Source organism: Macrobrachium nipponense, chromosome 26 (assembly GCF_015104395.2).
Source record: "Macrobrachium nipponense isolate FS-2020 chromosome 26, ASM1510439v2, whole genome shotgun sequence".
In the NCBI taxonomy this organism is placed as follows: Eukaryota; Metazoa; Arthropoda; class Malacostraca; order Decapoda; family Palaemonidae; genus Macrobrachium; species Macrobrachium nipponense.
The window spans coordinates 74,942,011-74,965,888 of NC_087215.1; the positions used below are offsets into that span (position 1 = coordinate 74,942,011).

Here is a 23,878-nt window from a genome sequence, read left to right on the forward strand (position 1 = left end):
CATCTGTTCTTAACCTTAGTAGTAAAATTCTAGTTTAACTTCCTTTTGATAATAATTATGATTAAGGTGGGTGCTATTTAGTGTGCCACACAATACATTATGCTAAAGATCCTATGAAGTTACCTTTGGGCAACATTTGTATTGCTGTGTATCTTTACTTTTCTTTCATTCCTCGGTCTCTTGCCACCCATTTATATGAGTTTAGGTTTAAAGTGCTCCAGTTTTCAGTTCAAGGAAAATCCAGTGTGTCATCCCTAAAAGTCTTGCAATGTAACTCAGCAGTGGTGTTGCTCTCAGTTTCTTCAGTACCCCAGGAGATGCATAGGTCTTCAATGAATTGATGCTTCAAATGTCTGTCATGTATTGAGGCCATGTTTAGCACGAGGTTTCTCAGTTATAAGAATGTTCTACTCAGGAAGTGTTACCATCACTCCATCTGTGTGCTTGAGAACAGCTGCTGATGACTTAACAGAGCTCATCCTCTTATTGTATATTGTCTTCTTGCTACCATAGGCTTTAGCTGATTACACCTTCCATAGGTGGTCAAGGGAGTCTCAACATCTTTATGACAAACCTAAAATGCTCAGCTGTTTTTCCAGACTGACAAATTAGGTAATAGATATAGAAAGTATAAAATTTGCCAGTATGGCTAAGAGCCTACAGAATAAAACCTTAAAAGGACAGAACATACTAGAAGCTAAGTTTTACCCCCCTTCATACTCTGCCCTGTGTGTTTTTTTCACAAGATTTACAACTATGGACACCTGAAAGAATAGATCTAGAGAATTCATTATTTGTCCAAACAAAAGATTCCTATTTGATATGCTTATTAAACTTTTCTAGCATTCCAAATCACAGTTGGATATAAAAGGATAGTATTTGGGATGCATTTATGGATATGAATCTAGGAAGTAGTTTACAGAGAGTATGACAGAAAAAAAAAGTTTAACAAGCAAGTGCAACATCATGATTTAACCTAATTATCTATTGTCATGAAGATACAATAGACTGATTTTATGACAGTGAGGAAGGCCATGAAGGATATTGTATAACCAGGTTGGAAAATAAACTCAGATGCTTTGGAGTCATGAATAGGGTACTGGACCAGTCAGCTGCCAGATAAGTACTAGATGCAGAAGAGGTCAGTATGTCAACTGATGGTAAGACGTAGTAGGAGAGGATTTTGAAATGATTGGGAATATGCGCAGTGCCAAAGATAGAAAACAGGAAACTTACAAGACCTCTAACCTTGTAAAGAAAAATGTAATGTAGAGTCATTAATGATAATGATTACGTTATCGAGTTGATTGAGATAGAAAGTAGCAGTGTATCAAGTCATGGTTTGTCCAAAGGTATTCTGCTCAGGGTTCACCATTGAGCCAGCTGTTTGAGTGTGGTGGTGATCATTATTTTGTTTTTGGAAACCACCACTTTAAAGGGGAAATACCTACAGTACCATGGGGAACTTCCCTGCTGCAGTGAGATTACTCCTTTATGTGTGAGTTAAGTAGCTCTGTTTATCTGAGAGATTAATTTAGAGCTCTCCAAGCAGCTTATAAAGAAAATTTTTAACAATTTGCAATATATTCACTATTTTTCATATGGGGATAGATATGAAGTTTATGTACGTTAATAATTATAGTACAGTTTTATTGCCATACTATATGCCATTGTCACCTATGCTACATGCAATAGAGCGCGCCTCAGTGGCGTGGTTGGTATGGTGTTGGTGTCCCACGGTGGTCGTGGGTTCGATTCTCAGCCATTCCACGAGGAGTGAGAGATGTGTATTTCTTGTGACAGAAGTCCGTTGGTCCCGTTGCTGAGTAACCACTGGTTCCATGCAACGTAAAAGCACCATACAAACAAACAAACAATACATGCATTAGACTTGTAGTACAGTATACAGTTAATCCACACTTTCATGTATAGATAACTGTGTGACAATTTACAATCAATAAACCATGTTCTTATATTTATGTTGTGCATAATTCTGCAGATGAAACAAAAATAGTTAGAATTCGAAATTTTGCGTCTGTTGGATGACAGCCCAGAGCACACTATTATAGGCTTCCGATTCCCTCTTAACACCTTGTCACACTCATGTGGTGGGCCGGGTCAAGGCCACAAGTTAGCGAAGCTACAGACGAACCAAAAACAATAAATAGGATGTTATACATTCATCACCAAAAATCCACAACAAAGAATAAAAAAGAAACAAAAATCTCACATGCAAACACTCCTGCAAAAAAACTTTATGTTATTAAGGCATAGCATCAATTATGCATATCTTTCATCAATTGTTCATGGAATTTTCTCGTTGGGTTATAAGACTCGGTCTAACAATACAGTGTAAGTTCTGTTCTAGAATGAGTTGTTCATCCAAATCTCTTCCGAATCTTGTATTACTTGTCTGCCTATTGCAACATACGTATATGCGTTAATCTTTTTTGTGATGTTGTTAGGCATTATTATAAGTATATAAACCGCAATTAGTAGACGTAAACATTATTTAGTTATAACTTCCTGCTACATTTGAATGTGGACAATTGTAGGTACAGTCCAAATATTGAAGCGTACTAAATTACCTTTGTGAATTAAATGTTTGACCAGAAGGAGTCTTATGAAGTAAATAACCGCTGGTCTGTTGCCTACTCAAAAACTGATAGATGGATCACCGATTACAAATTATGCAACCCACCACTGACCTTATTTGTGCACATTGCAGAGCCGCCGAGTCTGACAACATTCTAGATGATTATCTACAATTATTTAAAGCAAGAAGATTGTTAGACTCAATATCACCTCCACCTCAGTCCAGTACTGGACACCCAAATTACTAAGTTTTTATTATGGTATACTGAAAATATTTTCCATGCAGATATCAAAAGTTTTCATCGAAAGAAACTTGCCACTTTCTCCTATTCTGGAACTATGTTAATTGATAACTGATTTGTTCATAATGTTATTTGCTGGATTGAACATCCCGTGCTAAAAAGAAAGAAAACAAAAAACAAATAATTCCAAACTTGTAATATCTACAGAGAAGGTTTGCGCACACTCACACACACATTATATATATATATATATATATTATATATTAATATATATATATATATATATATATATATATATATAGATATATATTATTTATATATATATATATATAGTATATATATATATATAATGTGTGTGTGAGTGTGCGCAAACCTTCTCTGTAGATATCACAAGTTTGGAATTATTTGTTTTTTGTTTTCTTTCTTTTTAGCGAGAAGAAGGGATATCGCGCATGCGCACCTGGGTCACGCTTCAAAACAAAACAAGGCCTTGATCCGCGAACTCCCAGCATTCCCCAAGGCGCGTGATTCAAAAGTTTTAGGCTGGTAGGCCTATAAGTATTTTTCCGCGAATTTTAAAAAAAAACTTTCGTATGTCGACGTAAAATACGTCCAGTCGGCACCCGACAGGACAATTTATCTCGACGTAAAATACGTCCAGTCGGCGTTTAAGGGTTAAGAGGTGATACAAAATTAATGTGGATTACTTAATGAGTGAACATGAGAGAAATGAAGTAAAGAATTTGATTGAGAATTCCAAGGGACTCAATAGTCACCCTTCATTACCTCAATAAAAGTCTTTTCCCCAAGAGCGCGCGCGCACACACATGCATCAGTATACATATTGAAGAATGACCCTCTATATCTATGCATACATACATAGATATATGGAGATGAAGAAGATAGAGGATATAACATACCCATAGAGATATCGTATATATATATATATATATATATATATATATATATAGTATACATATATATATGTATATATATATATATATACATATACATATTACATATATATATGATATATATATATATATACATATATATAAGAGATACATATATATATGTATGTATGTATAATATATGATATATAATATATATATATCATATATTACATATATATAATTTTCTATAATTGTATATATAATATCTATATATATATATATATGTATGTATGCATAGATATAGAGGGTCATTCTTCAATATGTATACTGATGCATGTGTGTGCGTGCGCGCTCTTGGGGAAAAGACTTTTATTGAGGTAATGAAGGGTGACTATTGAGTCCCTTGGAATTCTCAATCAAATTCTTTACTTCATTTCTCTCATGTTCACTCATTAAGTAATCCACATTAATTTTGTATCACCTCTTAACCCTTAAACGCCGACTGGACGTATTTTACGTCGAGATAAATTGTCTGTCGGGTGCCGACTGGACGTATTTTACGTCGACATACGAAAGTTTTTTTTAAAATTCGCGGAAAAATACTTATAGGCCTACCAGTCTAAAACTTTTGAATCACGCGCCTTGGGGAATGCTGGGAGTTCGCGGATCAAGGCCTTGTTTTGTTTTGAAGCGTGACCCAGGTGCGCATGCGCGATATCCCTTCTTCTCGCTCCAGCCAGCATCAGTAGCGCACCATCCGAGAGCGATCTTTCGTGAAAAGCGTGTTTTTCTGGACTTGTGCGAGACTTTGAGCATTTGTATTGCTACAGGACATTCCTAGATATGTCTCAACGACGTGTGAACCGTGAAAGGCGCGTTTTACCCGTCGGAAGGGATCGTGTAAGGCGAGTTTTGGACCTGGATGCTGGCGAGGGCCAAGCACCCAGCATGACCCGCGCCTCAAGGCCGTTTTGTGCGGCCACGTGTGGCTGAAAGTGTTTCGGGAACACATCGTATGCCTTTGGTTACCCCTAGGAAGCATGTGGGCGTCCTTAGGGGCATTCGTAGGCATTTGGAGGGGTTTGGGAGGCCTCCAACCAAGGGACATAGACGAATATCTTTCGGAGCTTGATCGGGAACATGTCGCAAGTCCTCATTTTGATGGCGGATGGTCATCGAGTGATGAGACATCAGTCCCGATGAAAGTGAGGATGAATATTAGCCCCCAATGTCCGTTCGAGGCTCACATCCCGAAAGTGAGCTCGAATTCAGTGCATACGAGGGGGAATCTGAGGAGGAGGGGGAGGGTGGGGATACGGGCTCAAGTTTTATCGCAGAGGGTGATGGGCCAACGGGGGGGGGGGGGGTAGTGTGCATCGTGCCCGCACCCGTGCGCGCGCACGGGCACGTAGAAGGTCGGCTCGTCGCGCCAGCCAAGGTGAAGGTCGGTCGTCGGAGAGTGACGAGGGGTGGACGGAGGACCCCACCCCTCCTAACATGCACCCCTTCACGGCAACCCCTGGGATGACCGTACCAGTACACCTGACTGTTTTGGGGTTCATCCAGCTTCTCCTGACGCGGGAATTGCTGGAATACCTGGTACACGAGACGGTGTACTACGCTCGGTACTGCCGGTATGAGCTGAAGACGACCTTGTCGTATTACTGGCGGGGTTGCAACCTCATTGACATGGCACATTTTTTGGGGCTCCACATTTATTTTGGTTTGACACCTGCTGTCGACGTCAGGCAATATTGGAGGAGAAATTATTTTTTATGTATGCCGAATGTGCCTGGCGTTATGTCCCGTGATAATTTCCTGGCGATGGACAGGTACTTCAACGCCTTCAACCGAGAAGGGCCATACCCCGGAATAACATGATCGCCTCATTTTAGTGCGTACAGTGTTGGATTATATCCGTGAGCGGTGTAGTAATCTCGTTATTCCTGGAAAGAACCTGTCTTTGGATGAGGGGATGATGCCTTACAAAGGGACGTCTTAGTATAAAAGTGTATAACCCCAAGAAGCCAAAGAAATATGGTGTGAAATTCTTTCTCATTACCGAGGCCAACACTGGATACGTTGTGGACTTTTCAGTGTATACCGGGGTCTTCTCCACGCTGCGTGACACTGTATTCAACCTTGTGGGATGTTTCCGTAACCAGGGATATCACCTGTTTATGGATAATTATTATAACTCGGTATCCCTGGCCCAGGAACTGTATGAAGCAGGTGTTCACGTCAGTGGTACCTTCGGTTGGTGCGTGGGGCCCCGAATGTCCTCAAGAGGTTCGCTAGTCACAATCCCTGCAACACCTTTGGACCAAGAGGAGAGACAGAGTGGCGGCGGAAGGGCGCTGTCTTCGTCATCTGTTGGAAGGGTGTCCGACTTGTCCCATGATTACGACGAGTCATGAACCCATCCAAGAAGAGATCGTACAGCGGAAGAAGACACGTCGACAGGGCCGAGTTGTGTTGAGGAGTTTCGTACCGAGCGGCCTACTGTCATTGGGCACTACAACAGGCACATGGGAGGAGTTGATCTCTTTGATCAGCTCATCCAGTATTATTCCCTTCGCCAGGAGAACCAGAAGGTGGACACAGAAGCTCCTCAAATACATCCTTCAGTTGGCCCTCCAAAATGCCTACATACTGTACTGTGGGTACTGCGGTGACAATCTTCCGAGGTTGAACCCACATACAGTTCCTAGAGGTACCGGGAATGCCCTCATCAACTTCGATCCCGATGAGTGGCCTTCCATAACTGACCCCCTGCCCCGAGCTGCAGATCTTGAACCCTAGAGGAAAGGGTAGATAGGAGGGCCAACTTCGCTCGACCTGCCGCCGCCCCTGCTGACGACGCCCCTGCTGACGACGCCCCTGCTGACGACCGCCCCTCGACGCTGCTGCCGCCGCCCCTGCTGACGACGCCCCTGCTGCCGCCGTCCCTGCTGACGACGCCCCTGCTGCCGCCGCCCCTGCTGACGACGCCCCTCTTGATGCCGGCCCCGCCATCACCGCTTCTCGTCGGGTAGTGGACCCAGCGTGTCGGCTGCAGCCAGGGAAACACATACTGGAGGCCTTAGAAGGGCGAAGGCAGAAACGGTGCCGGGTGTGCCATATGAATGGCAGAAGGAGAGACACCCGGTTCTTCTGTCGTCTCTGCAAAGTTGCTCTTTGCAGGATAGGGGAGTGTGACCGAAAGTACCACACTAAGGTCATGTATTGGAGCGCGCCCCCTAAACCGACAGCGGAGGGCGCACGGGGCCGCCGGTCCATCAGCAGTAAGGGTCGCGCGTTCTCCCTCCTCCACCTGTACCTCGTCATGTCGAGTGGAAAAAAATGCAAGACTCTTCAATGGAGGAGGGAGAAAACAAGAATAGAACGAAGAGTCAGGATTACGAGTGAGTATTCTGCATTTATATATATTTAGTTTTATTTATTACAATTTTTTATATATCTGAATGTGTGCATGATAAAATAATAATAAGACATTTCATTGTATGCGAAAAGAGAAGTGTCACCTGCATTCCTTTTATTTATGTATTGGTACCAGAATCGAAGAATGTAATATATATATTTTTCGTATATATATATATAATATATATATATATATATATATATATATATATATATATATATATATATATATATATATATATATATATATATATATATATATATATATATTATAAAGATGGGGTAAGAACAAATTACTTACAGTCTAGTATATTCAATCATTTACCTTCACTTTAAAACAAATTGCAAGTCTCTAGAACAATATCTCGATTTATGGTGAATATTTGAAAAAAAAATATATATTCCCTCCGCGCGCCGATTCTCGGCCGAAAATATCCGAAACGCGTAGGTCACATTCTACTAATATTTGTGCCTTTTCATATTACGCTTATTTTAGTAGTATATGGAAATGTGCGCAAAAACATGCACAATATAACAAAAAAATATTGGAAGGTTGTAGCATTCATCATTTTGAAATATTTGCATATAAAGTACGATAAGTACGAAAAAAACTACGATCGGTCAACTTGACTCAACTGAAAAAGGTCAAAAACGCTTTTAATAACATAAAAATCTTACAGTCTTTAGTATTATTTCAATCATTTATCTTCATTTTAAAACAAATTGCAAGTCTCTAGAACAGTATCTCGATTTATGGTGAATTTTTGAAAAAAATATTTTTTTCCCTTCCGCGCGCCGATTCTCGGCCGAAAATCTCGGAAACGCGTAGGTCACATTCTCCTAATATTTTGAGCCTTTTCATATTACGCTTTTTTTTTTAAAGGTTTATATATGGAAATGTGCGCAAACCATGCACAATTATAACAAAACAAAAATTTTTGGAAGGTTGTAGCATTTATCATTTGAAATATTTGCATATAAAGTACATATAAGTGAAAAAAAACTAAAAAAAAACTACGATCGGTCAACTTTGACTCAACCGAAAAGGTCAAAAATGCTTTTATAACATAAAAATCTTACAGTCTAGTAATATTCAATCATTTATCTTCATAAAACATATTGCAAGTCTCTAGAACAGTATCTCGATTTATAGTGAATTTTGAAAAAAATAATTTTTTTCCCCTCCGCGCGACGATTCTCGGCCGAAAAATCTCGGAAACGCGTAGGTCACATTCTCCTAATATTTGAGCCTTTTCATATTACGCCTTTTTTAAAAAGGTTTATATATGGAAATGGTGCGCAAAACATGCACAATATCACAAAAAATATTGGAAGGTTGTTAGCATTTATCATTTTTGAAATATTTGCATATAAAAGTACGATAAGTACGCAAAAAAACTACGATCGGTCACTTTGACTCAACCGAAAAGGTCAAAACGCATTTATAACATAAAATCTTACAGTCTAGTAATATTCAATCATTTATCTTAATTTTAAAACAAATTGCAAGTCTCTAGAACATTATCTCTATTTATGGTGAATTTTTGAAAAATATATTTTTTTCCCCTCCGCGCGCCGATTCTCGGCCGAAAATCTCCTAAACGCGTAGGTCACATTCTCCTAATATTTGAGCCTTCATATACGCTTTTTTTTAAAGGTTTATATATGGAAATGTGCGCAAAAACCTGCACAATATAACAAAAAATTTTGGAAGGTGGTTGTAGCATTTCTCATTTTTGAATATTTGCATATAAAGTACGATAAGTACGAAAAAAACTACGATCGGTCAACTTTGACTCAACCGAAAAGGTCAAAAAACGCATATATAACATAAAAATCTTACATCTAGTAATATTCAATCATTTATCGTTCAATTTAAAACATATTTCAGGTCTCTAGAACAATAATCTCGATTTATTGGTGAATATTTGAAAAAATATTTTTATTCCGTCCGCGCGCCCGATTCTCGGCCGAAAATCTCGGAAACGCGTAGTCACATTCTCCTAATATTTGTGCCTTTTCATATTACGCTTTTTTTAGAGTTTTATATATGGAAATGTGCGCAAAAACGTGCACAATATAACAAAAAATATTGGAAGGTTGTAGCATTTATCATTTTTGAAATATTTGCATATAAAGTACGATAAGTACGAAAAAAACTACAATCGGTCAACTTTGACTCAACCGAAATGGTAAAAAAACGCATTTGTAACATAAAAATCTTACAGTCTAGTAATATTCAATCATTTATCTTAAATTTAAAACATATTGCAAGTCTCTAGAAACAATATCGATTTATGGTGAATATTTGAAAAAAATATTTTTATTCCGTCCGCGCGCCGATTCTCGGCCGAAAATCTCGGAAACGCGTAGGTCACATTCTCCTAATATTTGAGCCTTTTCATTACGTTACGCTTTTTTAAAGTTTTATATATGAAAATGTGCGCAAAAACATGCACAATATAACAAAAATTATTGGAAGGCTGTAGCATTTCTCATTTTTTTTTATTATTTGCATATAAAAAACACAATTTTTTAACAAAAATTCGAACATTCGGTCAACTTTAACTCGTTCGAAATGGTCAAAAAAACTGCATTTGTAAGTAAAACTCACTCTTACAGTACGTAATATTTCAATCATTTTTCCTTCATTTTGAAACAAATTGCAAGTCTCTATAACAATATTTCGATTTATGGTGAATTTTTTAAAAAATTATTTTTTTACATCTGCGCGCTACGAATTCATGCATCATTTTGTGATAATATTTTCTCTGTGTTGCTTTTATCGTTTTACAATGTGTTATATATCAAAATGATTGCCAATTTAGTGCACATTACAACGAAAAAAAAAAAAAAGTAACTTGTTACCTCTAACCGTTTGGCGCACAGCGCGATTTGAATACAATTATATATGAAATTTCGTTTTTGCGCTATCATATATCGCATTATTTATATATGATAATGATAATTTTTTTCATTTCTGATGGTTGCATACTAAACTTCAAGCAATGACAAAAAAAGGAGCCAAAAATGAACTCTTAATCTTGAAAACTAAGCGCGCTGTGATTTTTTTGAAAAAAATATTTTTTTCCGCTTACGCGCTCATTCTCAAACCCCTCCGGCACACGGGAGTCATTTTTTTTTTTACCGCTCCGGCGTTTAAGGGTTAACTGATTCAATATTCACGAGAGCGGTTGTGCGTTCAAGATAATCTCAAGAAAACAGTGATGGTTCTCGGACGGAAGATCACGTGAACCATATTACGTAACTGTCCGAAATTTGGACCGGCCACGCCCACAAAATCAGGGACATTAAACTCGAGTGACACTTAATCGCAGGGAGTATAAATCAGAAAAATGCTCTGATTCGGGGTCTTTGGGGCAATTATATAGAATAGTCCTGAAATTTTTTAGGTTTCCGAAAAATAAGTGGTTATGTTAGTGTTATGGGGGCCATTATGGCTATGGGACCATGACGAAAATACAGATTAGTCTTCCCGTTGAAACGTTGAGTACCGAAAAGTGTAATCCCTGATTTACCTCACCAAGACAACCATCAACATTAAAAAAAACCGTGAACAATCGTTTATTCTGTATATTGTGTAGGTTAGTTAACTGTATACAGGACATAGGTATGTCGTGTACAAATGGCGAAAGTAGAGGCTAATGAATACTGACCGTTGTCAAAATAAGAGGCTAATGAATAAACATTGTCAGATGTTGATATATAGTATAGCTAGTAGACCTCTGTTGTGTATGTTAGGTAAGGTTTATACTTTTTTTGGTTACAAAATGTTTCAGTAACGAGGCCACCTTGAAGCAGATCGTGGGGATTACCTAGGTATCACGTTTTAATTTGGCAGCCTAAAGGGTTACTCTCAAACCTACCCGGTACAGGAGGCAGGTTTACGAGAATGCATGTCAAATGTTTTTTTCATGTGCCTTATACTATAGCTACTTAGTAGTAGGCTATTACTCCCTACCTAGTACCTACATCTAGTTTATGATACGATCTTGAGATTCTTGACATGACATCTTGAGATTTTTGACATGACATCTTGAAATTCTTGACATGACAAATTCCCGTCGGAAGTGGTTGGTTAGCCCCTCTACTTTAGATTTAGGAGATTTATAGTACCTAATTATAGCTAGTGGTAGGTAGGTATAGGCTAGTAGTCGTTCTCACCAAAGTCTAAAATGATTTAATTTGAGGCCTACCTAAATGAAAGTATCCCAGGTTTTGGGTAGTGGTAGGGCAATACTACCTAAGATATTGTCTTGGATCCTAACTTAACCGGAGACACTGCGTCATACCTAACCTGCCACCTCCCCCACCCCAAATAACACCTCGGTAGATCTATATTATTATTCCGCGGCGGCCTAAACTATGGCAGTTGTGGTTTTTCTTTGCAGTTTTACCTCCTGAACAAGAATTTTAAGTAATATTTATTCGGATGACTGTAATTAGCCTCCAGGGGCCAGTTCTAAACACGGCAAAATACATTGGATGCCCCAATCCCTAGTGGATGTCGTTGGTACCATCGTGAAGTGCTGCGGAATGCTTATATAGAAATACCAACAACTTGATATATAGGCTACAGTAGAGGACATTCACTGTTAAAATGCATGAACAGGAATGCATCCTATTCCCTTGTAGGCTGCCATGTCCTGTCAGATTACTAGGTATAACTAGATGCCTGAATTGTCCCTTAACCTAACCTAACTACCTAGGTAGGATGTACGAATCGGTAGAATGAATACTATGGGGTTGCTCCACAGCAGGTATTACCTTGGAAATTGACATCTATAGTATTTTGATTGTTTATCAAGAATTTACGGTTATTTTTTGGCGGCCGACTGTCATTAACCAGATATTAACCACAGAACTAATATGTTTTTGTATTGTGGCCATCCTGGAATGCTGTTGCATGCATAGTTTTATGGGGGAGGTTATGGTAGAAAATTGATTTTCTTCACTGGGGCCTCCAAGGCTGTGCCCCCAGGCTAAGTAATACAGCCTATTGGGTAAGGTTTAGGTTAGGTCAGGGTATGTTAGCTTAGTATAGCCTAGTTCCTTTTATGTAACTAGGTTTCCTTAGCCAATCCCTTCTTGAACATATGGCTCCCTAATGACTTATGCATGTACAGAACCTTCCATAATACTAGGGTAAAAAACCGCATGGTACAGGGGTGGACCATGTACGATCAATGTGTACAACCCCAAAAAAAGTACATTATAACGCGTCCTGACATCGGAGATGGGCATCAGACGCGACTTGTTGTTGGTGAGAAACGGAGCTAAAGACCTCTACTCTGGTGTCAGGACGCGTTATAATGTACTTTTCTTGGGGTTGTACACATTGATCGTACATGGTACACCCCTGTACCATGCGGTTTTTTACCCTAATAATATGGCAGTCTGGGCTTTCTCCCAGTGATTTCTCTCATCATAAACCCCGCTTTCCCAAAGGGTTCCCAAACATGTTGGGTATTTATATGAGGTTACCAATAATAATTGACCAACAATAAACAATACCACCTTCGTGAGCAAACTAAAAGTATAGACAAAATCAATTTCCAAGATTAAGAAAAATTAATCCATGCAGTTACCCTGTAGTTTTACCCATGCATCATTGCAAAAGTACAGACTAAGCATGTTTGTTCTTACCCTTTTGCCCCTTTCCCCAGCCCAATATGATCTGAATACAATGGTTTTTTACTCTTGTGCCTCTTAGTCATATTGTTAGAATGACAACCATTTCCAACAGGAATGAATGGCATGTCAAAATCCATCAAACTACAAAGTAAAACCTTCTTTTACAAATGTTTAAAAAAAAATCAAGGGTGTTACAGTGATATTTCAATGCATAACCAGATACAGAAACTATTTTCGATTAAGTGGATATGTAGTGTTTTATGCATTTATAATCATTTGGATGCAAACCACTGGATTTTTTGTGAACTCACCTCCCCCCACCCCTTGTGGACTGTATATCCAACAATTATAGGGATCACTGCGGGAATCTTGAGTTGTCAGAAGGGTGAAAGAAAAACAAATGCAGTGCTCAAGTCACGAAAGCTGGAATTGCAAAATCACAGTACAATTGCTTGAATAAATATATATTTTAGGCATTCGGCCAGTTACGATGTAACAAGAAGTCACCAGGATTCGTTGTAAGCTATCGTTCAACAGCCTAGCTTAATCTAGGGTGGCTAACCCTTAACTTGCCCAGTATGTTGTCTGGCTGGGAGCTGGGGGGGGGAACAGCCTTCCTCTGGGATACCCTACCTCCTTCCTAAGCTGACCTAAAGCACCATAAATCATGTGAGTGATTTACATACAATCATTTCATCCTAACCTTCCAGGGCAAGTCTTAATTGCCTAGAGGGCACACCCGGTCTCCCCCCTTAGCAATGCCCATAGTACATACATTCTTTATTTTTTTCCTCTTGTTCAACTATTATTCCCTATAATAGGCTCTTTCAGTTAAGGTTTGCACTGTGAATGAGAGGTATTAATCAGGAAAAGGCTTTAACTTACTTCCAGGTAGATTAAGTCATTTTACATCATCCATAATGTAAAATGCATCACTTTAAGATCTCATCATCATTCTCATGCACAAGATGGTCATAGTTAAGTTAAAGAAACTTTTTGTGAAAAATGGCCAAAGTGTAAAATCATATATATAGGTGCTTTAGGATAAGAATTTATGAAGTTTTGAATAGTTGAAAAAGCATGTAAATTTTACTTAACAAAAATTAAGAGCTCATGAATAACATATGCTATAGGTGCCAGTCACCTCCTAGTTATGGCATCTAAAATCCTATGTAAATACTTTAAAAATAAGAACAGTGCAAGCCTCCATATTTTTACTGATAAATGGATACTTCATATTCACTTTCCCTTATATCCAAAAGACAAAATTATCTTTATTTGATCATTTAAGATGACAAATTTGGTGCTGATTAAGTGAGTATTACCAAGTAAAGATTTCTGAACTATGATTAATTTTTTTTTAATGGGGATTTATGTTATAGCTTCAAACTGTCACAGTACTTGAGTATAGTAGTTGTTTTGGAAACCACAAGACCAAACACTGTATATGCAACAGTATACGTATATCCTTTTCGGAGTCATGAAAACATTCAAAACCATAAGAATATGCACAGCATTGGCTGTACGTACCACCTTTAAAACAACTTATCTTCTAAACAGGCCAGGTTTTTTCAGTCTGCTCACCTCCATATTTTCCTTGAATGCACAAGCACAATAGTAGTTTTCATACTCAGGACAGTTCATGGACCCCAAACAGCATACAGTTACAACATTGCAATGTTTAATCAAAAAGACAAATACACAATGCAATTGAGAACAGCCTTCGCATACAGGCCAAGATTGCAAAATTATGGCTGAAGCTGCAAACCTGGTGTGACTTCTGAAAACAGAAATCCAGTGCTCATTTCACCAAAGCATGTGCAAATAACCTTTGATGCCATAGCACATTGTCGGACAACAGCAACCCAAAATATAGGTACAAACGAGTCTGGAGTATGAGTCACTACCAAAACCAACCATATTTGCAAACTAAGTTAGTGAACATTTACAACATTTTACTTTACTAGGGAAGAAAATCTTAAAATTTGCTAAATGAGACCGATCATACTACAGTAACCTGTACCACTGATTTTTAACTAAAACCCATAGTTTTTCAGTTGGGAAAATTCAAGAATCCCTCAAAACTATGAAAAACCATGTTTCAGCAAATATTACTTATCCTAACTTAACCTTCTTTAATCTATAGTATTAATCTTCATTTACCTAGGATGATGTGATCTGCCTGCCAAGGGACTTTGCTCTTAGGACTGCTGTCCACCCTCACCAATATTAATATTGATCAAAATCTTGAAATACAAGAAAATCATACAGTGATCCCAAATTAACATAACTTATGATAACCCCAGAGAAGTCGGATAAGTATTACCTGGTTGTACTGAAAAGTATTAGGATAAGTTTGCGATGCAGATATGAAGGGGGCAGTTTTTTTTTCTACTGACTAGCCGGGACTTTGAATTTTGGAATTTTCATATCTTACCAACAGGAAATTAAGTTCTTTACCAGTGAGTAAGTACCATACTCTTTTATATAAAGTATTAACATTATTTAATTTTTTGTTATTGTATTTTTCAGAGTGGCACATCTAAACAAATTTCAGAAACATGGCTGGCTCTGCTTTGATGCCAACATCTTTAGTTGAGATAACAGTTTCTTGTAGGTGAGTGATTTATTGGCTTACTATAAAAGATTTATGAATAAAAATAATGCTGAAATCAGTTTTTGAAAGATTTACAAAGAAAAACTGTTCATTATTAATACTGATATTATTACTGGATATGGTTTGGATGTTTTAGTGGAATATTGATGAAAGTTCCTCTGGGTTGCTTAGGGTGCCAATTTTTTCTACCAGTGGTGAACTGATCTCTCATTTGTATCTGCATTACTACTATTTTTTTTTTTTTTTTTTTTTTCCCATGTCCTGTTGCGAATAGCTCTTCAGAATTTTGCAAGGATGTGCTATCATTTAGGGCCTATACGGTGGTCCCCCCCCGTATTCACAGGGGATGCACACCAGAACCCCCCGTGAATAGTTTGAACCCCTATAAAAACGCTGAAAAGTGGTTTTTTAATAGTTTTATCACAAAAAGTTCATTTTATGATAAAATTGATAAAACTAACCATGAATTTCTGGATATTTCATATAGAAAAATACAGCGAATAGGTGAATTTTCCGCAAATAATGTGGGGGAATGTTCCCGATAGACTCCGTGAATCTGGAGAAAGCGAATATGGGGGGTCCACTGTACTTGGTAAATTTTACTTCTTTTGTGTCCCACATTGGTGTCTTGTACCGCTTTCCTATCTTTTGATGAATTCCAGATTGGATTAATGCATTGCTTTTTAATTTGGCTTTAGTGTATAATTTGTTTTAAACACAGATCCCATCAGTTTACATATGCTTAATGTTACTGTCCAACAGCTCTAGAAATGTATCACAGAAACAGAGGAACCCACCCTGTAGATCGGGAACATATGTGGGAACCACATGACAACTTTTGTCAAGTCATTCCTGTATGTCTGTAGCTACTGAACACATGCATTTGTAGAACTCCCAGAATTTGCATGTTAATTCAACTCCATACTTCAGCATCAGAGAGGAGTAATTAGCAGTATCTCTCTCACAAAGTGATAATAACAAAGAAGCAAGGTTACTCAACATACAAAGGCCTTGCGAGTGTGCTATATAAGCTATATTCAAGCAGCTCTGCTAGCTCAGGTAATTTTTGGCCTTTCCATAAAGCCATATTAAAGCTACAAATACAAAATCTCACTGATGTGTCAAGATCAGTAGGTAGCAACCCCAGTTTTACTAAGGAGTGTAATGCAGTATAGAAGTGTAATAACATTATTTCACTACAAAATTTATTCCAATGTATTAACTCATTAGTTTGCACAAATTACCCTCCTCCTGTCTCCACTCTTCTTGGTACAAATCTGGATGGCACAGGGCGTGTCTTGTTTCTAGGGTGTGCTGTGGTTCCTTGACATGTTCTGGCCAATGGGAGAGTCTTCATTCTTTGTTATTATGGTGTGTCTTAGGAGCTGCTGGACCACAGGGTGGGGCATTTGTAACTTGCATTTATTTATATTTAATAATTAATTTTTGATAAAAAAATTTCATGTAGAATTTGTGTAAAATACAGTCTAATGATGGGGTCCTGCTGGTTGAACCCTCTTTGAAGTTTAGCTCATTAAATTTTCTATTTTTAAGTGTCTTGTTATGACTTGAGATACTTATTCTTTTCATGTTTAGTTCTGTGTTTATGGTTTTGCGGTTTTCTTTCACTGCTGCTGGTTGGCTCATTGATAAGGAAAGGACATACTGTAGTTACATTTTTGTATCTTTAATTTCTTCAGTTATATATCTGCTTTATATCCAGTTATTGGTGTAAGTTCTAAACATTTCCAAATAAGCAAGAATAGACCACCACTTGGTTGATCTTATCTGCAAGTGCCAAGTTTGTAGCATGGCTGAGGACCTGGGGCATCTAAGCCAACAGAGGCATTGCATGCTTTAGAATGACTTGGTTAAATTGTTAGCTGTAAGTGAGCTTTTCATACATTCAACTTCCCTGTCAGATATACTATACTTAGCTATAGACTCCGTCGTCCCTGACAGAAATTCGAATTTCGCGGCCCACGCTACAGGTAGGTCAGGTGATCTACCGGCCTGCCGCTGGGTGGCAGGAATAGGAACCATTACCATTCTAGAACCAGATTTTCTCTGTCACCGGTACTAGTAACATCGTTGCTAGTTCCTCCTGACTTTGACTTTCGTGTTTCATCGCCGTTGATCTTCTAGACTGATATTTTGGTGACGTATTGGATCTCTGGCCTGGCATACGCTATTGTGGACTGTTTTTTGGATTTGGATTTGGATTTTTCTCAGAATGTCTGATTCTAGTTTTTCGTTCAGAGTGTGTGTGGATGAAAGTTGTAATGTGAGACTACCGAAAGCTTCGGTAGATCCTCACACTACTTGTAAGAGATGTAGAGGGAATGAATGTTCACAATCGAATACATGTGATGAATGTAAGAATTTAAATGAGGAGGAATGGAAGGTTCTTAACTCATATTTGAGAAAATTGGAAAGGGATAGGGCTAGAAAAGCCTCTTCCAAAAGTTTGATTAGGTCGGTCTCTAACGAGCCAGTTAGTACTCTAGTGCCTATTGCCTATCTCTAATGTAATTGCTTCCTCCCATACAGCTTTACCTTCTCAATTATCAGATTCTGCAAGTTCGACATCTGAAATTGCAAATTTGAAGGCTTCCCTTTTGAAGATGGACTGCAAATTGAAGGATTTAGAAGGTAAGCAAAGTGAAAGTGTTCCCAGTGAAGTGGAGGGTGTGTCTGATCGGCTCTGTCTCTTCCAAGCTCCCAAGCCCAGAGGAGAAGGAATGTCGAAAGCCGCAGGGAGGTTTCAGAGAATCCCCACCGGTCAGGCGTCCCCTCGGCAGGATCTGAGTTAGCATCCCAGACTGCCAAGGATAGCCGTTGGAAAGGCATCCTGAAACAGTGTTTTTCTTCATCCGATTCTTCTTCAAAGAAAGGATGGAGTTCGGACAAGCTGGCGAGACCTTCTAAAAGATCGTGGAAGTCGCCAGCTTTGGACTCCAGCCCGGAAGATTTCCCGGAAGAATATCCACCGGAAAAGAAGAGAAAGGAAATATATTCATCAAATCCTCCTTCCCCTAGATCGGATACGGAGAAAGAAGACGCAGCTACGAAGATCCTAAAGGAAATGCAACTACAGATATCTTTGTTGGTGGGAGTTTTGAAGAAGGATCCTCCCAGGAGAAAGGATCGCTTCCTTCCCGTTAAAAAATCCCGTCCGGTGGAAGTCTCTGACAGCTCAGACGAGGCGCCAGCCAGGAGTCTGGCGCTAGCCAGGCGCAAAATGCCTACGAGGCGGGAGGATCATACCAGTATTCATAAATACAGAAAGGCGCCTGAAACTCTACCAGGCGCCAGGCGCCTAAGTCTCCAGCCGGGCGCCTGAGGCTCTTTCCAGGCGCCTGGCGCCTGAGGCCATGATAGACTGTCCAGGATTGATACATCATCCAAGCGCCAGGCTCCAACCAGGCGCCAGGCGACAGGAACCAGGATCTCCATCTTCATCGGACATGGAGTTAGAAGCGGACTTAGAGGCTCCTCTTTGGGACTTCTCACAGAATCAGTTTTCGCCTGACAGGGTTTCTAGACGTCGCACAGGCGGCCGTAGCCCTTGTCAGGATGTGGCTGATTCTGTGAGAGGTTTTAAACATTCAAGACCTACTCTTGATAGGGACGTTAGTTGTCGCACAGGCGGCCGTCGTCCTTATCAGGATAGTTTTAATGCAAGTAAAGGCAAAGAGCAAGATCGGCCTTCTCCTGGCAGGGACTCAAGACGTCGCACAGGCGGCCGTAGCCCATGTCAGGTTGGAGTTGGTACTGCTAAGAGCCCCTCACCTTGCTTAGAGAGGTCAAGATTTGGAAGATGTTTCAGACTCGGAAGCAAATAAGGGGGCAGGTCTTTCGGACTATAAGACCTTGGCAGCCCTCTTATTGAAAGAATTTGGAGAGTCTCTGAGTCCTGCTGCCCCTCCTTCTCCTCGGTCTTTATTCTCAAGTACGAAGACTTCAAAGTCTTCCTCTTTTTTGAAGATGCAGCCTACCATCTCAATGAAGAGGGCTTTGCAGGCTTTCGGAAATTGGCTTAAATCCAAAGAGGAGGCGGGGAAGACTGTTTACCTTTCCCCCTTCCAGACTATCGGGAAGGAGAGGGATTTGGTATAACACGGGAGAAGCAATGGGACTCGCTCTTCCTGCTTCCGCAGACGCAGACTTCTCGACCTTAGTGGACTCGGCAAGAAGACACGCGCTTCCATCTGCTAAGACAAGCTGGACTATGTCGGAAATGGACCATCTCCTCAAGGGAGTATTCCATGTCTTGGAAGTTTTTAACTTCCTAGACTGGTCCCTTGGGGCTTTGGCCAAGAAGACGCAAGACCCCGATTTCTTGGAACCCGAAGTCCTGCATAGTGTGCTCGCCTGTATGGATAAGGCGGTTCAAGATGGTTCAGCGGAAGTGGCATCCCTTTTCGGGGCAGGAATTCTAAAGAAGAGAGCAGTCTTTAGCTCATTTTTAATGAAAGCAGTCTCTCCAGTTCAGAGGGCGTCTCTCTTATACGCCCCTCTGTCTAAACAGCTGTTCCCTTCTCAGTTAGTGAGGGATATTTCTCATTCGCTGACTGAGAAGGCAACACAGGACTTGCTAGTACAATCAGCTAAAAAGTCAAGACCAGCTGTTCCTGCCACGAAGAGGGAGCCAAGAGTACTCAGCCGCCCTTTCGAGGGAGCTCATCAGGCCTAGCCCCTAGGAAAAGAGGAATGGAAAGAAGAGGAAGGTCTTCTTCCAGTAGAGCAATGAAGAAGTCCAAGTGAGATACCAGTCCTCCAAGCACCAGTGGGGGCCAGGCTGCTGAAGTTTTCAGAAGCTTGGGCCTCGAGACAAGTAGATTCTTGGTCTCTGGAAGTACTCAAGAAAGGATATCTCATCCCCTTCAGAGACAGACCTCCATTGACGATGACACTGAGGGAGCTGTCAGCGAGGTACAAAGATCCTGCAAAAAGGGAATCCCTGTTGGGTCTAGTACAGCAAATGTTGGAGAAGGAGGCTATCGAGACAGTGCAGGATCCTCACTCTCGTGGCTTTTACAATCGCCTTTTCTTAGTGCCAAAAGCTTCGGGAGGGTGGAGGCCTGTGCTGGACGTGAGCGCATTGAACCGCTTCGTGGAGAAGACAAAGTTCTCCATGGAGACTTCCAACTCGGTCCTTGCGGCTCTGAGTCCAGGAGATTGGATGGTCTCCCTCGACCTTCAGGACACTTACTTTCACGTCCCCCTGCATCCTTCATCGAGAAAATATCTTCGATTCATGGTGCAGGGAAGGATTTACCAATTCAGGGCTTTGTGCTTCGGCCTCTCGACGGCTCCTCAGGTGTTTACGGCATTGATGAGGAACGTAGCAAGATGGCTACATCTGAGGGGGATGAGAATATCACTCTACTTGGACGACTGGCTCATAAGAGCGAAGTCAAGATAGCAGTGTTTGGAGTACTTGGAAACAACTCTGGATCTAGTGAAATCTCTAGGATTGCTCGTGAACCTCGAGAAATCCCAGACAATCCCCAGCCAGGACGTTGTCTATCTGGGGATTCGGATGGATTCTCGGGGTTTTCGAGCATTTCCATCCCAAGAAAGGATTGCTCGAGGATTGGAGAAAGTCTCGGCCTTCCTAGAGAAAGAGCGAAGCTCAGCGAGGGAATGGCTCAGTCTTCTGGGCATCCTTTCGTCGCTAGAGCAGTTCGTTTCTCTAGGGAGGCTGCACATGAGACCTCTGCTGTTCTACCTGAGGAGAATGTGGAACAGGAAGACAGGAGAACTGGCAGATTCTTTTCCTCTACAGGAAAACATCAAGAACCACTTGCGATGGTGGTTAGAACCTCTGAGAAAGAACGAGGGAGTGTCCTTGTCTCTGCAGAACCCTCGCCTAGTGTTGCTCTCCAACGCCTCGGAAACAGGATGGGGAGCAACACTAGGGACGAAGGAAGTGTCAGGCATCTGGACGAGAGAACAGATGTCCTGGCACATAAATGCGAAAGAGCTTCTGGCTATTCATTTGGCTCTGAGACATTTCGAAGAGGATGTCAGAGGCGTGGTGGTCCAGGTCAACTCGGACAACACCACGGCTCTGGCATATATCAGAAAGCAGGGGGGGACACACTCTTTCTCCCTTTACGAGTTAGCAAGAGCTCTATTAATCTGGGCGGAGGAACAAAAGACAGTACTCCTGACAAGATTCGTTCAAGGAGGAAGGAATATAAGGGCAGACAGATTGAGCAGGAAGAACCAGGTCCTTCCTACAGAATGGACCCTTCATTCAGAAGTCTGCCAGAAGCTGTGGTTTCTATGGGGGAAACCTCAAGTAGATCTGTTTGCGATGTTCCTCTCCAGAAGGATGAAGAACTTCTGCTCGTTAGGGGAGGATCCCAGAGCCCTAGCAATCGATGCCCTTCTCATGGATTGGTCGGGCATAGATGCATACGCTTTTCCCCCATTCAAGATACTGGGGGAAGTGATAAGAAAGTTCGTGTCCTCGGAAGGAATGAGGATGACATTAATCGCTCCCTTTTGGCCCGCTCGAGAATGGTTCACAGAGGTACTGGAATGGACGGTGGACTTCCCCAGATCTCTTCCCGAAAGGACAGATCTGCTCAGACAACCCCACTTCGAGAGGTATCACAAAAACATCCACGCTCTCGCCCTGACTGCCTTTCGACTATCGAAAGATTGGTCAGAGTGAGAGGCTTTTCTCGCAAAGCTGCAAAAGCAATTGCGAGAGCACGAAGATCCTCTACCATGCGGATCTACCAATCGAAGTGGGAAGTCTTCCGTAGATGGTGTAAGGTGAAGAAGCTGTCGTCCTCCGATACCTCTGTGACCAAAATTGCCGATTTCCTTCTAGATCTGAGAGAGGAATCTCAATTGGCAGTATCTACGATAAAGGGGCATAGGAGCATGTTATCTGCTGTGTTCAGGAACAGGGGCCTGAACATAGAGGATAACAAAGACCTTCATGACATGATACGATCATTTGAAACATCAAAATCGAAGACTTCACTTACCCCTAGCTGGAACCTAGACGTGGTTCTTAAATACCTCACATCAGAGAAGTTCGAGCCTCCTAATCATGCATCCTTCAGAGACATTACGAGGAAATGTATTTTTCTAATGGCTCTCGCTACTGCCAAAAGAGTCGGCGAATTGCAGGCTCTAGACTCGAGAGTGGGCTTTAGAGGAGACTCTGCAGTGGTATCTTTCTGGCCTTTATTTTTAGCAAAGAATGAAAATCCTTTGAGACCTTGGTCCAGGAGTTTTGAAGTTAAAGGACTTTCTCAACTTGTGGGAAAGGAACTTGAGAGATCATTATGTCCGGTTAGAGCCTTAAAATTTTACTTGCAGAGGAAGAAACAGCTGCAAGGTTGCAATCAAAGTCTCTGGTGTGTGGTTAAGGACCCTAAGAGACCAATGTCGAAAAATGCCTTGGCCTTTTTTGTTAGAAACGTGATTGCTGAGGCACACATGAAATGCAAAAGTGAATCCTTTGCAGCATTGAGAGTAAAAGCGCACAAGGTACGTGCAGTTGCTACATCGATATCTTTCAACAAGAGCATGTCGATGAAAAACATCTTAGCAGCTACGTACTGGAGGTGCAACTCGATGTTTGCCTCCCATTATTTAAAAGATGTAAGGGTAACATACGAGAGATGCTTCTCTCTGGGTCCGTATGTATCAGCGGATACAGTGCTGGGTGAAGGAGATAAGACTGATCCTTAATTTTTCTTTAATTTTTGTTTAATTTTAATTTTAAAATAATTTGGTGTTGAATTTTAAGGTTGTTTGAAAGGTGGTTGGGGATAACTCCTTTCAATCTTAGTACTAATCCACGGTTAGGATCGGGTGATCGGGATCGGTGTTGTACTCCTTTGTTATGTCATTAAGCATAGGTGTATTGTCATGTAAGTGGATAGGACCCCATTGACAAAGGCCATCAGGTTCTGTTGAGTAAGTGGATAAGACCCCATTGACAGTCCCCACAAGAGCTCTTAGCCATAGGTCACATCCTCGCTGAGGCTCTTGAGGCAAAGCAGACTTCTAAGCAGTAGCTATGAAATCTTCCGCCAAAACAGGTAGGAACCAGGGTATATTTTTTAATTACCTACAACGTATGTTGTTTACCTGTCTAATCAGTAATTAGCTGTCTCTTACCCTCCGCCAAAGGTGCCAATCAGCTAAGTATATATCTGACAGGGAAGTTGAATGTATGAAAATGATATTGTTATTGTACAATAAAGTTTCATACATACTTACCAGGCAGATATATACGATTAAATGGCCCACCCAGCCTCCCCTCAGGAGACAGGTGGAAGAGAAAATCTGGTTCTAGAACGGTAATGGTTCCTATTCCTGCCACCCAGCAGGAGGCCGGTAGATCACCTGACCTACCTGTAGCGTGTGCCGCGAAATTCGAATTTCTGTCGGGGACAACGGAGCCTATAGCTAAGTATATA

General features: G+C 40.7%; 1 protein-coding gene across 9 annotated transcripts in view; it reads left to right on the forward strand.

Moving 5' to 3' along the window:
• Positions 1-10,350: 10,350 nt before the first annotated feature.
• Positions 10,351-23,878, forward strand: part of LOC135200446 (copine-8-like) — a 138,432-nt gene continuing 124,904 nt past the window's right edge. For 3 of the 9 annotated variants that reach the window (XM_064229083.1, XM_064229090.1, XM_064229091.1), the window contains exons 1-2: positions 10,498-10,755; positions 15,338-15,422. In XM_064229083.1, coding sequence (XP_064085153.1) covers positions 15,367-15,422 — 56 coding nt within the window. In that variant the 5' untranslated portion in view covers positions 10,498-10,755; positions 15,338-15,366. The other 6 variants (XM_064229086.1, XM_064229085.1, XM_064229084.1 and 3 more) reach the window with 6 other exon arrangements.